Source organism: Bacillus rossius, chromosome 1 (assembly GCF_032445375.1).
Source record: "Bacillus rossius redtenbacheri isolate Brsri chromosome 1, Brsri_v3, whole genome shotgun sequence".
NCBI classification, from domain to species: domain Eukaryota; kingdom Metazoa; phylum Arthropoda; class Insecta; order Phasmatodea; family Bacillidae; genus Bacillus; species Bacillus rossius.
The window spans coordinates 314526726-314541730 of record NC_086330.1 but is presented as its reverse complement, the minus strand read 5'-3'; the positions used below and the strand labels follow the sequence as shown (position 1 = coordinate 314541730).

At 37.9% G+C, this 15005-nt stretch overlaps 1 protein-coding gene across 1 annotated transcript in view; it reads right to left on the bottom strand.

Moving 5' to 3' along the window:
• Positions 1–14130, bottom strand: part of LOC134527953 (ionotropic receptor 25a-like) — a 69923-nt gene extending 55793 nt beyond the window's left edge. The window contains exons 1-3 of the mRNA XM_063361046.1: positions 14062–14130; positions 8262–8453; positions 4443–4542 (exon numbers count right to left, since the gene is read on the bottom strand). Coding sequence (XP_063217116.1) covers positions 4443–4542; positions 8262–8453; positions 14062–14130 — 361 coding nt within the window. The remainder of the gene's footprint in view (positions 1–4442; positions 4543–8261; positions 8454–14061) is intronic.
• Between the last annotated feature and the right edge of the window lie 875 nt (positions 14131–15005).

Sequence of the window (15005 nt, the reverse complement as noted above, 5' to 3'; positions counted from 1 at the left end):
TTTCTTCTTTGGACCAAATTTGCTTATTTTCTTACTTTTCTATACTTTCTTGTCAAGCTTCAATTTCTTATTGCTGGTGCTCATGCGCCTGTCAGGATTCGCTTCTCTTTTCTTAGCTTTTAGGTTTTTTTTAATGTTCTTTGCTTGTTTTTTCTTCATAGCTTCTTCAAGCACAACTTTAGTTGGAGTTGCAGTGAAAATTACCGAATGCTGCCTAGACCGATGCCTAGGTGTTGCCTCTGAAGGTCCAGCTGTAGGTCTAAGACAAGGAATGGGATTTACATCAGAAAATCTAATGAAAATTGTAGCAGTATATAAAGCCTTTTCAGTAGGCCTAATGACAGTTTGCTGGTAACATTCAGCGTTTTCACTCGATTCATTCACAACATTTTCTTCCTGAATGTTTTCGTTGTCACTGACTGTAGGCCTAACCGTATGATCATGACTATTCGCGACTTCACTTCTCTCTGCGACATCATCAGAAACAGTTACAAGGTCAGATGTACGCCTGGAACTTATCTGAGTGGTAGGGAATGAAAAATCATCCTTTGAGAATTTATCAAGATTCATGGGATAAATTCCTGCAGCAGAGAATCCAGAAACTCCTTTCTCAATAGTTGCAACCCTCATAAATGCTTTGTTGAACAACATTGCAACATCGTCTGCCCTTATCCTTTTAAATGCATTTCCCTTAATAAACAAGTCGCACTCTCGGTTGTAGGCATTTTTTAAGGGACCAAAGAATGTTAAGTCCAGTGGTTGGAGACGATGCGAGGTGTGAGGAGGAATCGTTATCATAACAATACCATGATCTCGACAAAAATTGAATGCATTTAATGTCTTGTGAGAGTTATGGTTATCGGTGATCAACAGCACTGGGTCTTCTTTTGTTGGCTTCGCATGTGCTTCAAAATGCTCCAGCCATTTAATGAAAAGATCTTCGTTGATCCAACCATTCTTAGAGCAGTCATATATTGCCCCTTCAGGACCTCCCTTCTTCAAAGTTGGACTCATCCTCACTCTTGGAAAAACAAACATCGGTGGTATGTATGACCCACTTGCACTCATAGCCATGCAGACAGTTATGTTTTTGCCTCTTTCCAGGCTTGTTAGTGATCCAATTTGTTTTTGGCCTTTGGGCGCCAAAATTTTATTTGGAGTCTGAACAACAGATATTCCTGTCTCATCCATATTGAATATTCTTGACCCCTGAAATCTGTGTTTCGTCATCACTGTTTCAAGGTTTGAAGAAAACTCTTTTACAGCAGCTTCACTGAACCCAATAACACTATTCAAACTTGTTGCTTCTGGCTTGCGAAGGCTGACTTGTGGATTTCGCTTAAGAAACCCTCGAAGCCAGTCTTTTCCAGCTGTTCGAGAACTTGCATTAAAATTATTCCGGATAGAATTTTTCTCAGTGAATTCGAAAGCAATTCGGCGCAAATCTACAGGCGTGATTCCATGAAACATTCTAGCCATCGTTATTATATGATTGGTTAGTTCCTTTTCTTGCGCTGCAGAGAAGACAGAGTTTCTACCTAAGCTAGCTTCGTGTGAGCGTCCAGATTTGCACCGATCTTTCAGAGTGGATACAGGAATCCCAAAAGATCTTGCTACTTCCCTAAGCCCTCGACCCATTGCCATGGCATTCAATGCTTCCTTCATACTCTCTGCAGTCCATTTCGCTCTATTTGTGGTTCTCACTCTCTTCCTCGCCATCTGTAAAAACAGTTTTAAAAGAATACTTGTAGGAGTTATATCCACTATGTAACATTGTATCGTAACATACAACTGCATGAAAACAAATCCTTACAGTTGGCCTAAAAGAGCCGACCAAATTGGCTTATAAGACCATGCCAGGTAGTTTTATAAGGGTCTTGACAATATTTATACACCAAATTATTCAAAAAATTTGCTACATAAACATATGAAAAATAAGCAAAAATATTGTTCATGTATTGTATTTTATTATTCACCTTTATTGACAGGCAACACAAAGTTGCTTAAAAATAATGTTTTGCACCTACACATGATTTCTGTTAGTCTATTTTAAATAAATGACTGTAAGAAAATTTTAACGGAATTCTTTATGATAAATTAGTTTTCTATCTGGAAAAATATATTTAAAAATTATATTTAGTCATAAACAACAACACAGGGGCAATACCGCACAGTGTACGCTATTACCCACCCTACTTGTGCGGTATTACCCCACGATGTGTTCCGCCATTTTACCTCCTCTAAACAAGAAACAAAGTTCGTTATTCAAACGATGAATTTAGCAAACTACCGTAAAAAAATTCCGAATCCAACCAGTTATATGAATTAAACTTAAATTGAATATAAATAGTACTTACCTCTTAAATAAGAAACAACAAAATAAGAAGGAAATGTTAAAACAACTTTCGGAGCAGGTCGCGACACTCATACGGCTACTACAAAAATAGTCTCTTACTACTTAGTTCACCCACTCTCCCGCTAGAGCGTGCCACGTACAAGGCGGCGCTCAGCCTACAGTTAACACAAAAAAGGGGCTGTGCGGTATTGCCCACCTGTGCGGTATTTCACCACTTTCCCCTATCTCATTTTAAATCTAGGAATGGGGAGAATGCAGTTCCATTGTATTTGCATTAGTTATGCTTGATTCCTTTAATGTTTCTGTGCCAATTTTTCTATGATTGCTCTTTATAAACCACTTAATTTGATATAGCATCAGTAGCGTAGCCAGGATTTGTGTATGGGGGGGGATAAGAAGCATGGTCCCCCCCCCCCTATTAAAGCGGTCGTGGGGGGGGGGGTCCCTCCCCCGGAAAAATTAGGATTTTAAGGTGTAAAATAGTACTATTTGAGCAGTTTTCGGTACTTAACTTTAAATATTGTAATGGTAAAAATATTATTAATTTTTTAATAAGAAAATTGTTTGAGTGATGAAGTAAGAAATTAATTAAAGATATTTTAATCAATCCAATTGCCTTGTCCACGTCCACTCAAAATCATAAATCATGCTCGAAGCTCAACAATACAAAAAAAAAAAAAAAAGGAATAAAAATGGTTGGGTTTCGGCAGAACTGGCTTATTCCTGGTAACAATGCTAATTATTAGCTTTAGCTTGAAGAGTTAACCATTCACCACTTGCTTATAATTACCGCGCTGGTTAAATACAGTAGGTGGAAGATATTTGAAAACTTGGGACCCGTCACGGTGTCACAACCTTATAGCTTCTGCTCGCGAGAGTGGTAGGGGAAGGGAAGGAGAATCGGTAGGGCTCGCTTACTCTTCCCCTCCAGTGCAGTGGCCGGTGATAACAGTAAGACACCCAGGCTTTTAGCTAACCTGCTTTCAGATAAGATAAAAAAATAGGGGTTAAGGGGGGGGGGTTAGAACCCCTAACCCCCCCCCTCCTGGTTACGCCCCTGTATAGCATAATACATCATCTAGGCCTAAATCATATTTAACAATTTTTAATAAATAAATGGGTCCTGAATTCCGGCCACTTCACTAATCATGGTTCTTTTAGAACAATCATAAGTTGCCAAATCTCATAAAAACATATCAATATAGAATAAGGTTTAATTAACTTAGTCGTTCGAATCAAAGTCTTTAAATCCGGGTGGGATATTTTTACCACGGGTAGTGAGCTTAAAAATATTGTCTTTAAAAAAAATAATGCACAGGCTGACTGAACTTGGACTTCTGATATATTATTATGTTTTATTTATTTTTATTAATTTTATGACTGTTCAGAACATAGACTTTCGTCAGTGTAAATTAGACTTAGATCTTTGCGTGTTTGGAAGTACTTAGTTTCAAGTGAAGGTTCACTATTACTAGAATAATTACTCTTAACGTAAATACGTAAATTTTATTCACTTTTCCTGAAGCCAAATTTTCTTACCAAACTAAAAATAGGTAATCTCAGAGAAGAAATGTACAAAAAAAATCAATTTTAGAGTTAGTTATTAAAGAGTTTATACTATAAAATTATACAAGTTCCTCTGATAAATATTGGGCACTTTGTAAACTTTAAAATTGAAAATATTTAATCAATATTATTAGTTAGTAATAATTTTAATTTTAATAAATATATAGCTACCAGCAATGATTCGTTGTTTTAAATTTACAGCCAGTATGTGTTTTAAAATGCATTTTTTATATGACATAAACTGTAATTTTTACACTTTCATTAATTCTGATATAATAATTTTACGTGCCACAGTGAATTGATTGGTTGAACTACTATTTAGCAAAAAAAATTTCTAAAAGAGCTTGAAAAATATTTGAATATAATTATTGGTGACTAACGACGACTAAATGACTTTTCTCAAAAAATTATTTAAAATGGTGGTTCTTCTGTTACTATAACTAAGAAAGAACTTCTTATATTCGCGTTTTCTTCACATAGTAGGTAGTAGGTTAATCATTGATATTTGTTTTCACCTTACCTATAGAAATTCCAGACTTTTCGAAATAGGGCGTTACGAAGTCGATAACGTCTTCCCTCTCAGAGGTAACACTCAATGGTGCAATAATGATGTCCGTTTTCTGTAGGAAAAAAATATATAAATGTGATTAATTTAATATTCTACTAATATAATGTGAATACGCCAGTAAATAGGGTAACATGCCAGTATAAATTGTTGATAGGCAGAGAAAGAACCAATCTAATACAATTTTTTTCAATGCATCTGAAATTTGTGATGAAAAACTTCATGAAAATGAATACATATGAAAGACTGCTGCTCAAGGCTACTCAAGCAGATTTTTTTTTTAATTGTTCAAATTTTATGCCAAAATTTGAATCATCCAGATATTAAATTGAAATTATCATAAAACATTTAAAGTTATTGTTGAAACCCCAACATATTCCATCTGTATCTTGCTATAACGTTTTCTCAAATTACCACAGAGTATAATATGTCACTGGTCGTTTGACAATGTACCAACACATGCACAAATCGAGAGATTCTGGTGTGCCACCCACTTTCTTCGATTATGATGTTACAGCCGCAATTTTGGGTTTCGTCTTCTATACACGGCAATCTTGGATGATAAAACTTTTAATGGTACACGTAGCATAAATATCTGTTTTAAATATGCTTATTCATAAATTTTATATATATGCAAAGAATATATTATATATTTAAAATATGCTTATGCATAAGAATACATTTATTCACAGATCATGATTTTGCCTTACTTCTGGTGTTTTCTCGGTGTGCTACTGGTTATTCCTGGTAAGTCTTTTTATGTTTTTATTTACGTGTTCTGTAGGAAATCCCTGCACAGATTTGACCATTTTCTACTATGTTTTTTTTTGGAATGTTGTATTTTATTGTTTCTTGTCGATGGTATCTTATCGTATCCTGTCGGTCGTATTCTTATGTCCTTGCCGAAGGCAAATTAGTTAGGAGACTATAGTCTGTTATACATGTAACAGGTCTTTCCTAAGCGTAAAGCGTGTTGAGTGATTCCGCACAGCAGGCCTTCCGCTTCGGAGGTTCGCGAGCTATAGGCAACCAGCATCGAAGACACAGATCTTCATATACTCGTGCACCAACCTATTTAAGACAAGACTTGTTCCAATCGGTTGCGACCTTCGATGGTTCTATGTGGATGACCAAACGTCCGATTACGTACACAGCTCGTTTATGTTCTAACAGTGTTTCTACGTCAAAAACATATATAGCCTTAATCCAGCATCGTATATCCTGTCTCAATACACATTGAATCAAAGTCCTGTTGCAAGCCGTGACCACAGAAATCGTCACCTATGCCTCACCAAAGTAGTCATCATGGAGAGTAATGTCTAAGTTTACCCGTCTGACACCTGCGTTTTTGTGCCTGGGGCCAGAGAAACAGTGATCGAAGTCGACGGAGCAATATACGGAATCGAAGAGGCAATAGCAGAGTCGACGACACAGTATGCGCTACATTAAAGACTCTGCTTACCAAAATATTGAATGTTTTGACCTAACATGTAGGCTATGACAAAGGCGTGTTTTTTTTTAATAATCGTCCAAATGTGTGTCCTTTTTTTACGAATGCACGTGGTATAAAATGAATGTGTGTTCAAAATATGCACCCTTTTCGTTGAATATTCAACCAAAATGTGCATAATTTTTATAAATATGCGTTCCACGTAGTAGAAAGTTCCACACAAAAATTGGTCGACAGGTTAAGATTTATAATTGCTTCGCTAAATGTTGAAAATCTATCTGTTACCAAAGAAACATTTACTATAGTAAATATCGTAGGCTTTTGCGCCCATTGTCTGGAGTTGCTTGGCTTCTGGGTTGTAGCCGACGTTTCGGTCGACGTTGCAGTTGCAATCATCAGAGAGCAGTTACCTACTGACCGAAACGACCGAAACTTCGGCTGTAACCTAGAAGCCAAGCAACTACAATATAAACTATAATTCATATACTAAGAGGTGCACGCTTCATATGATGAATGAATTGTATAACCTGCACATGTAATAAATATTTTCTCATAATAAGTATATCTTCTAACTAAGACTGATTTCTCGTAACACAACATCTAACTTAAGGATGAAAAAATCACGCCAGTGACTAACAGACTGGATAATAATAATAATAAATTGATTCGAACCAATGGGGCCAGTTTGAGAAAAAATAAAATTGAAATCAATTCAGCCAAATTCAGTTGGAGCAATTGGAGCTATTGTAGCTAGATGGAGCTGAATCCTATCGTATCCTACCAATCTTATCCTATCGTATTTTCCGATCGTATTCTACAGTATGCTATCGTATCCTACCGATCGTATCCTATCGTGTCCTGCCGAGTTGAATGTGTGTCCAAATGTGTTTCCTTTTTTTCAAATGTGTGAAGTCAAGTCTGTAGTCAGGACTGAAGATTTGCATGTTCAGTACCTCTTTGTCTTGTAGTAAGCGTAAAATATAATTCAGGGATGCTTCGTTATATAGCAAGCATAAAAAATGCATAGTCAATTGGTCAGTACGCTTGTATTATGTTATGTCCATACTGTAGGTCTGAGACTCTAGTCTTTCTTGCTTGAAATATGCCACTGTTTGTTTCAAAGTTATGACAAGTATCGAAAAAGAAGGTCTCATGGTTCAGATACGCTTGACCTATACGACATTGTACATGACTTTATTGAAATGTATGCCAAGTATACATGACCTGGGTGAAAGGTATGCTGAGAATCGATAAAGAAGGCCCTGTGGTGTTGAGACGTTTGGCCTATACGGCTGACATTGGACACTATTTTGTTGAAAATGTCAAGTATCAAAAAAGAATAACTCTTTCTTCGGAGGTATTTGTCCTATTAGTTTGTTGTTGGCACTCTAGTAATTTTAAGGTGTGCCGAATATAGCCTCAGTGGTAGGTATAGGGATATTACATAACGTATTTATTTAGTCAAGACAGTTGTCTTGTATAGTGATTTTTTGTAGTTTGTGTAATCAATAAACTCGTAGAAAAGGAAATGGGAAAAAGAATTTAAGTAACGATTTTAAACTAATTTCTTTAATCACTGGCAAAGGATAGAACCAAGGATGCAAATCGAACTAATTACAGAATATGCTAATATGTTAATTTTTGAATGGTTTTTAGAATTTGCTTCAATATTTTTAGTTTAGTTACAAATTTTAAATATAGCTGCCAATATAACATTGCGGCTAACTGGCGGCTGGTGGATAGGGATTTTATGCCGCTTTCGGGACCTTTTTTGCATCGACCAGGGAATAAGATCGATCGAATCACTCAATATATTTTTATAAGTAAATATTTAACTGTTTTAAAAATATTTTTATAATGTCTAGGTTATTAATTACAGATTTTCAATATGGTGAAAAAACAGCCAACGATCTGGTAATTGGCACACTTGAACTCTAGCGGGTAAAAAAAAACAATATGGAGGCAGCTCACTCTAGCAGATCATGTATCCAAGTAGCAAGAATTGAAACAAAGATGGTGCCTCGGCCTCCAACAGTTGATGATATTATTCCTTCATATAAAAAACAATTACATGTCCGAATATGTATTATTTTTTATATATACCTTATTTATTTCTTAGTCTCGAAGGCCGAGTGGTAAAAGGCGAATGTGTTTTAAACAGTAGGTGTTCCAATCAGCTATGGACACGACTAGCACAATTGATGAGGACTCCCAGCACGCCGTCCTAGATACCATCGAGCCGCTCCAGCAGGTTGGCACAGCAGCCGTCCTACTGGGGCCGGTCCTCCTCGTATGCCGCATGTACGACCTTGGACACGACTCACCCCATCGACGAGGTCACCCAGCACGCCGTCCCAGGTTCCATCGGGCCGCCTGGCTCCGGGACCACCCTCGGCCACCACCAGCTCGTAGTGGAAGCTCATGCTGGCCGCCAGCTGTTCCAGCAGATCTACACAGTAGCCCTCCCACTGGGGCCGGCCTTCCTCGTCAGGCCGCCTGTACGACCACGCCACACTCTGTCGCAGCGAACACATCTTTGCTTTAGTACCACAGCCGGCAAAGACTCGCATCTAGCCCTTTGTGAACTTCCCTCTGTAACTATTGTGCTTATAAATTCTAAATTAACTACTTGTACACAACAATTAAAACACATATATAAATAATTATAATTATACTGTAACCTGTTCAATATTATAATATTATTTTTTTACTATTTTCATAACATTAAAGCACAGGGGTGTGATGGATACTGCCCTAAGCTGGTGTTTTCTTGACACTCAAAACATCGGGTGAAGTGATTTAATAGTGAAAACAGGTTCATGGGACTGTATTTTAGAGAAGTTAATGTATTTAAAAAAAATTTTTATTATTATCCATAGGCAAGCGTGATGAAGTACCATTTCAGGAAAGTTTTGAATTTTGCAGTATGGCGGTGGTGAGGTAGAAAGGTGCTTCAACTATGTCACACCATTTTATCTCCTACCAATACATAGCTACTGGTTTCAGGGAGTGTCTGTATCCATATACTCCCTTCCTGCTGTGGACCTCGGGGAGTAAGGTTGGAGTCTCACACCGCCCGCAAAGAGGCTTAAGGGCTCCGCCTACCCGGGCACACACACGGTGTGCAGAGCTTCAGGGAAAACAACGTGATTTCAATACTACTCAAGATATCCGAGGGGTGTCTGCTTACGAAAAGCATTTAAGAGTTCGCTGAGGACCGAAAAGTACTTTTAATTTCGGATTAAGTTTTTAAACTGTATTTTTAGAAGAGTTAAAATAGCTAAAACGCATGTTTTCAGAGTAATCTTTAGGTGTAAAACAACCGGTACAGATTCTTGAAAGCACTTAAGGGAATTGCATTACACCTTTATCTTGATTTCTCCGCAATATAATGTTACGGTCACCGCTCAAATTCACAGTTATCCTGTGACGACGAGAAGACTACGTGCCAGTTCAGAGCCTTGCGCATAGAGGCTATACCGCGCTAAAAATACCAGCGAGCGTCGCGCTTATCATCCCGCCTCACTAACAAACACACACCCCTGACGAGGCGGGCCCCTTAATGAGGCTGCATACCTGGAGCCATTTTGAGAACAGAAGCGACGAAGCCACGACGCGACATCAGCACGAACTTCAAGTGTCTTGTCGCCTCGACACAAATAGCACTGTGTTGTGAATAACTATGCTAATCGAAGAGGTTACCACATTATTTTATTGCATTTGATTAACTAATATCTTCCCTAAGTCCTTAAAAAATTTCGTGTTATAATATCTGGAATTTCTTCGTTAAAAATATTTTGAAAGCCATTTTAGTAACAACTAAATAAACTGTTTCAATTAATCACAAGTGTGACGATTGATGAATGCTATTTGAATCCTGTCCCAGCAGAATAATATTTAATTATATAACATCAACAGATTTGTATTGATCTATGATTTCCATACTGCCATTAATATGCTTTAATTCAAAACAACTGTAACTTCGGGAGTAATATGAACTACGAATTATTTGATTCATATCAATGACTCGGTATTAGCAGACAGTTTTGGTCTGAACTGTCACCAGTCCAGTTTCTTTCCTCGTAACGTGAGTGAACTGCTAATGATTCAGTGGTTGTTTACTTTTTTTTAAAATTGATCGAGAAGTTTTAACATAGGACAAAAGTGCTGAGCCAATCTGCCAAGAATACGACTTGTTAATATATACACTTTATTTTATTATCTATGTAATAAAATGTAATTTTTCTTAAAGTTAAGTGCATTGGACAACTGTTCTGAAGTATTTGATGCAGTATGCATTTTCATGCTGGTTTCTTTAATTTACGTACATACAGATAAAAATATATTATAAGATAATTAAGAATTTAAGGTGTAAAATAAAGTTTTGATGTGTTGTTGCCCTACAAATTTTAACAGGTAACCAGCAAAGCAAGAAAAGAAAAGTGGTGGAGAAGAAGCCATCTGTAATATTTCCCACCTGTGTTACTTGAGAGTCTGTGCTACCAGGAAAGGCAAGTGCTTTGGCTCCTATTATTCTACTGTAGTCTATATCTTGCTAATAATCGCAACCACATCAAACTGAAATCATCATCTCAGATACAGCTATTTACAGTTAGCGTCGTTTTCTCGAGTGAGATTAGTGCTGTTAGTGCAATTTAAACCGTGGACAATGTACGGTGTGGTGGAGGCCGCGCTGTGTAAAAACAAACTCAAACAACATTTGGAAAAACAATGCTACTAATCAGCAAAACTAAGTTTGTAGAACCTCTCTAATGGTGAAAAAAAAAAAAAAAAAAAAACACTTTACCTCGATAATTCTTACTATTAAACATATCCAGTTAGTTATGTGTAAATTAATTACCACATCTCGATTGGGCCGACCTCGAGATTCATCTGATTGTTGCCCAGAGCTTCACCTGGACTATACAAATATTACACTTGTTTCTTCAGACACGATATGCTCTTCGTTCACGATCGATCACCACTAGCATTCAATGTCCATTAAGTGCTTCTGCAGCCGCCCTTACTTTGCGTCTACTCGTGGCCGGTTCACCAAGTTTACCCTCCGTGGTCGTGACAACTCACCGGCTCTAGACACCTGATCAACTGGAAACTCACTGCCTTCTAATCCCGGCGGTTTCACAGCTCCTATTATATGCTCCTGCTCGTAGTCGGATCGCCAAGTGTTCACTCATTGGTCATGTCTCCTCGCCGGCTCTCTAGCTGTCCGACTAGCTGGCGGTACACTTCCTTCTATTCCAGGCACTTCCACCACTCTAAGTGTAAAAATCTACTTATACATAGAGATACATGTTAAGTTAAAAATTTCACTACTAAATACATTTTAGTACAAATTGCGTTAACCTGGCCACACAGTTACAGCAAGCCATCTCAAAAACACTAGGAAATGAGGTCGTAATTGTAACCCTTTACAGACGTGATCAAAAATATCTGATTTTTTTTTGTGTTATTATAATAAATTTCTTATAATAAACTCAATTTTTCGATGCTTTGTGTAAAATAATATGTTAAGTTGTATCATAAAAAAAAACGAAATAATGAAAATTTCTACCCATTAACAAATTTATTCAAAACCGCGATACTTGCAGTCAAACATGAAATGCATGCTGCCATAAGGCGGAGATTATGTAATAGGAATTCAGTAAAAAAATATTATATATGAGACTCAAAAAGTTTCATATGAACTCTCTACCTGCGAGTTTTAAAAGAACTTAAGTAATGGTAGAAAACTGTTGAAAATTATCTCGGAACACAATTATGTGCAAAATTGCAGAAATTTAAATTCATCTTCAATAAAGACTAAAGTTTCAAGTATTAATTTACTTATATATTGCTCAGTTACTACTTAATAACAAACCTAAATTCCATAAAATCGGTGGGGTGGCGGAGAGTTATATTTGTTTATATTTTCACGTAACAGTTTATGTGAAGGGTTATTGAACTTGGTTATGCGTAACGGTGCTTTTTGACCCCACTTGAGTGCCTGATGCTTGCTTGCGACACTCAGGTGTTGTTCTTTTTTTCTTCACGGCGCGGTAGATTGCGAACATTCTCGGTTTTTCTGGGATGGGTGGCGTGATTGCTGCTCGATGCCTTGCCAGCTGCGAGCGATTGTTGCGTAACCGCGGCCTGGAATCTCAGGGTGCATTGGCCGGCCTATTTTGTTTTCGCTGCGTTGCTGTTTCTGCGCAGGTACGCTCGCCTGTCGCGCTGGTGACTGTGTCGCAATCTGGCGGGAGGAATGCAAGTCTTGCAGGACTGTGGAGAGGGGATAGCATCGCTTGGCCGCGTAGGGGTTGTTGCGACACCGTGGCCGGATTTTGTGTCCACGTAGATTGTTCTCGGCGTGATGACAATGTGAATAGGAATTAATAATTGGGCCACCCAGGGTGGGCCCGGTGTGGTTATTCTCCTTGAGGTGTTTGGGGACTGTCGGAGCATCCCTGGTGGGCTGCGGCGTGCTGCCGTTTGAAGGTGTTGTAAGTAATGGCGAACACGTAATTAATTTTTCACCTCGGGCCTCTGCTCGAATAACGTAAAGCATGTGGGCGTATTTCAAATCGTGTTAGGATGTCTTAGCATTTTGTTTCTTTCCAGGAGTGTGGGCAATTTGGTATCCAGAAATGTAAAAATACCTTTCGTTAATTTAGCCTGAGGATGGGTCGAGGTGTTTTTAAACATTAATCATTTCATTCTGAAGGTTAATACTCATACTAAGAATAGGGATGAATTATTGTTTATTTATTTCCAAGGAGTATTTGTTTATTTATTGTGCAAAGGGTATTTTGACACATTTTTTATGTATCAGCCATAGTTTACCTGAAATAAACCTGAAGCGATGTGGGATGAATAATACTATTTTTCCGGTCAATACACCCCACACCCCCTGTCCTGAGGAGGTTGGATGTCCATCTACTAGCTCACTAAGAACATACAGACTGGTGGAAACAATGCTAAAGCTCGACTCATCCAACTACAAATGTCCTCTGAATTTGTTTAAGCGATGCAGTTAATTGATATATCTAGCCTTTTACCTACGGACCAGTTTAAACAGTTTCTCACCTCGATAATTCCGATTCTAAAGAATCTCTGGACTGGTGACGAAGTGCCATCTTGTTTGAACAGGAGCTTGTTGTCTTGATATTGTGCCCAGAGTGTCCAACTGGTGTTTCCGACCGTCCATATGTTGAACTCGTTGCGGAGATACAGGACGCCATCTTGTAGGTCGAAATCCATCAGATCGTCACTTCCCATCGTCTCCATCACCTGTCACAATGAGCATAGCAACGCCTCTACTTGAGACCATAGTGGTAGGTTACGCTAAAGCTCTTTTACATGTGACTGGCACGTCTTACAGGAGATGGTTAATGATGCTTGGATGAGGATTGCTCGGATTACTGATTAAAATCAACTGTGATCACAGAAGTCCCTTCCTGCCATTATATATAGCCCACATGAACTTACATAATTCGTAGCATATTTTTTCCGAAAATATTATGCTGCCCACAAAATCTGCAAACTCATCCTAGTTCAATAAATTAAAATTAATTTTAAATATAATTAAATAAAGGTTTTATAAATAACACAGAGGTATTTTCAGTTTGAATTGTACAAATTTACTTTTTAACTTACAGTCTCCATTCACACTTTCACTAGTCTACATACACAAAATAAGTTTGTAAAGTGTTTCGTTCTCATTGCTGATTGAGTAAAAAATATGGTTGATGTCTTCGACATCCTTGCATATCATTATATTCCCTAATAAACTATTTTAATTTTACAACCTGTTGCTTCTGGAAATTTTAAAAGTTTTTTCACCAATAATATGCACAAACAGAGATAAAAATAACCATTACATCAAAGATTTGTAGTGAGTCAAAAAATATTATTCACTGAGTTTGTGATCAAAAATAACCAGTCTTGCCGTGGTTTGATAGCAAATCACCACTACAGCTCCTCGCGTCATAGAACATGCAATACAATACCACATATCAATATAATGTTTTAATGTCCATCAACCTGTGTTATGTTCGTGTAGAAGGCATCGAGGTTATCCAGGTCCTCGCCTAGCTCCGTGCAGACTGCTGCAGGCCTCGGACTGACCTCGACGCCGTTGTCGTTGAGGAAAGAGGCTAGTCTTGCCAGGAACAGCACTATGTGGTGGAAGAACATCAGCCTCAGCTGCAAGTAGAGGTGGGTTGTTACAGCAATTTTCGGTATCTGTTCCAACCTGATACTGATACAGTAATGTACTAATTACAAGTAGCTGATACTTCTGTAACAGTTAGAGCAGTAGCGGTCCCAGGACCGTGCGACCGGAAGGAGAATCTGACACATTATTTATCACGCCCGGTAATTCTCTACCTCTGTTACTCTCCTGCCCGCCTAATACAGCCAGTATCAATCAGTTCAACATTCACCGCAGTTCGTCCTGGCCGTGTATTACCATGTACATTGTTGCGGGCTGTCATGCTTTGTAGTTAGTATCTTTATAGTGAAATAAGGAATGGATAAGTGCAGGTAAAAGACTTCATTTGTGTGGAATTTTTTCACGGAAAATAATGAGTTTGCTAATTGTAATTTGTGTAAACAAAAACTAAGTTATAAATCATCATCGACTAATCTGAAGAAACATTTTAAAAGTAAACATCCAACTGTACAGTTACCTGATCAGAATCAAGATAGTTTAACATCACTATCACTGTCCAGAAGTAGGAGCGATGATCCAGACATCGCAAATACGACACCGTTCCTCAGCCGAAAAAAGATTCGTCCAGATATAGGAATTCCTTCTACAAGCAGTTCGTCGGTTCCCAAACAAGCTGTGTTGGAAAGAACCAATGTGCATGACTGTAAAGTAAGTGATTTTGTTGTAAGAAAACTTTCTGTTTCTGCTAAGAAGAAAATTGATGACCAACTGTTAAATTTATTTACTGTAGATTTTCAGCTATTCTCAGTTGTTGAGGACAAAGGGTTTCTAGGATTTGTTTATGCACTAAATCCGCCGTATACATTGCCAAGTAGGAAAACTATAACAAACACATTGT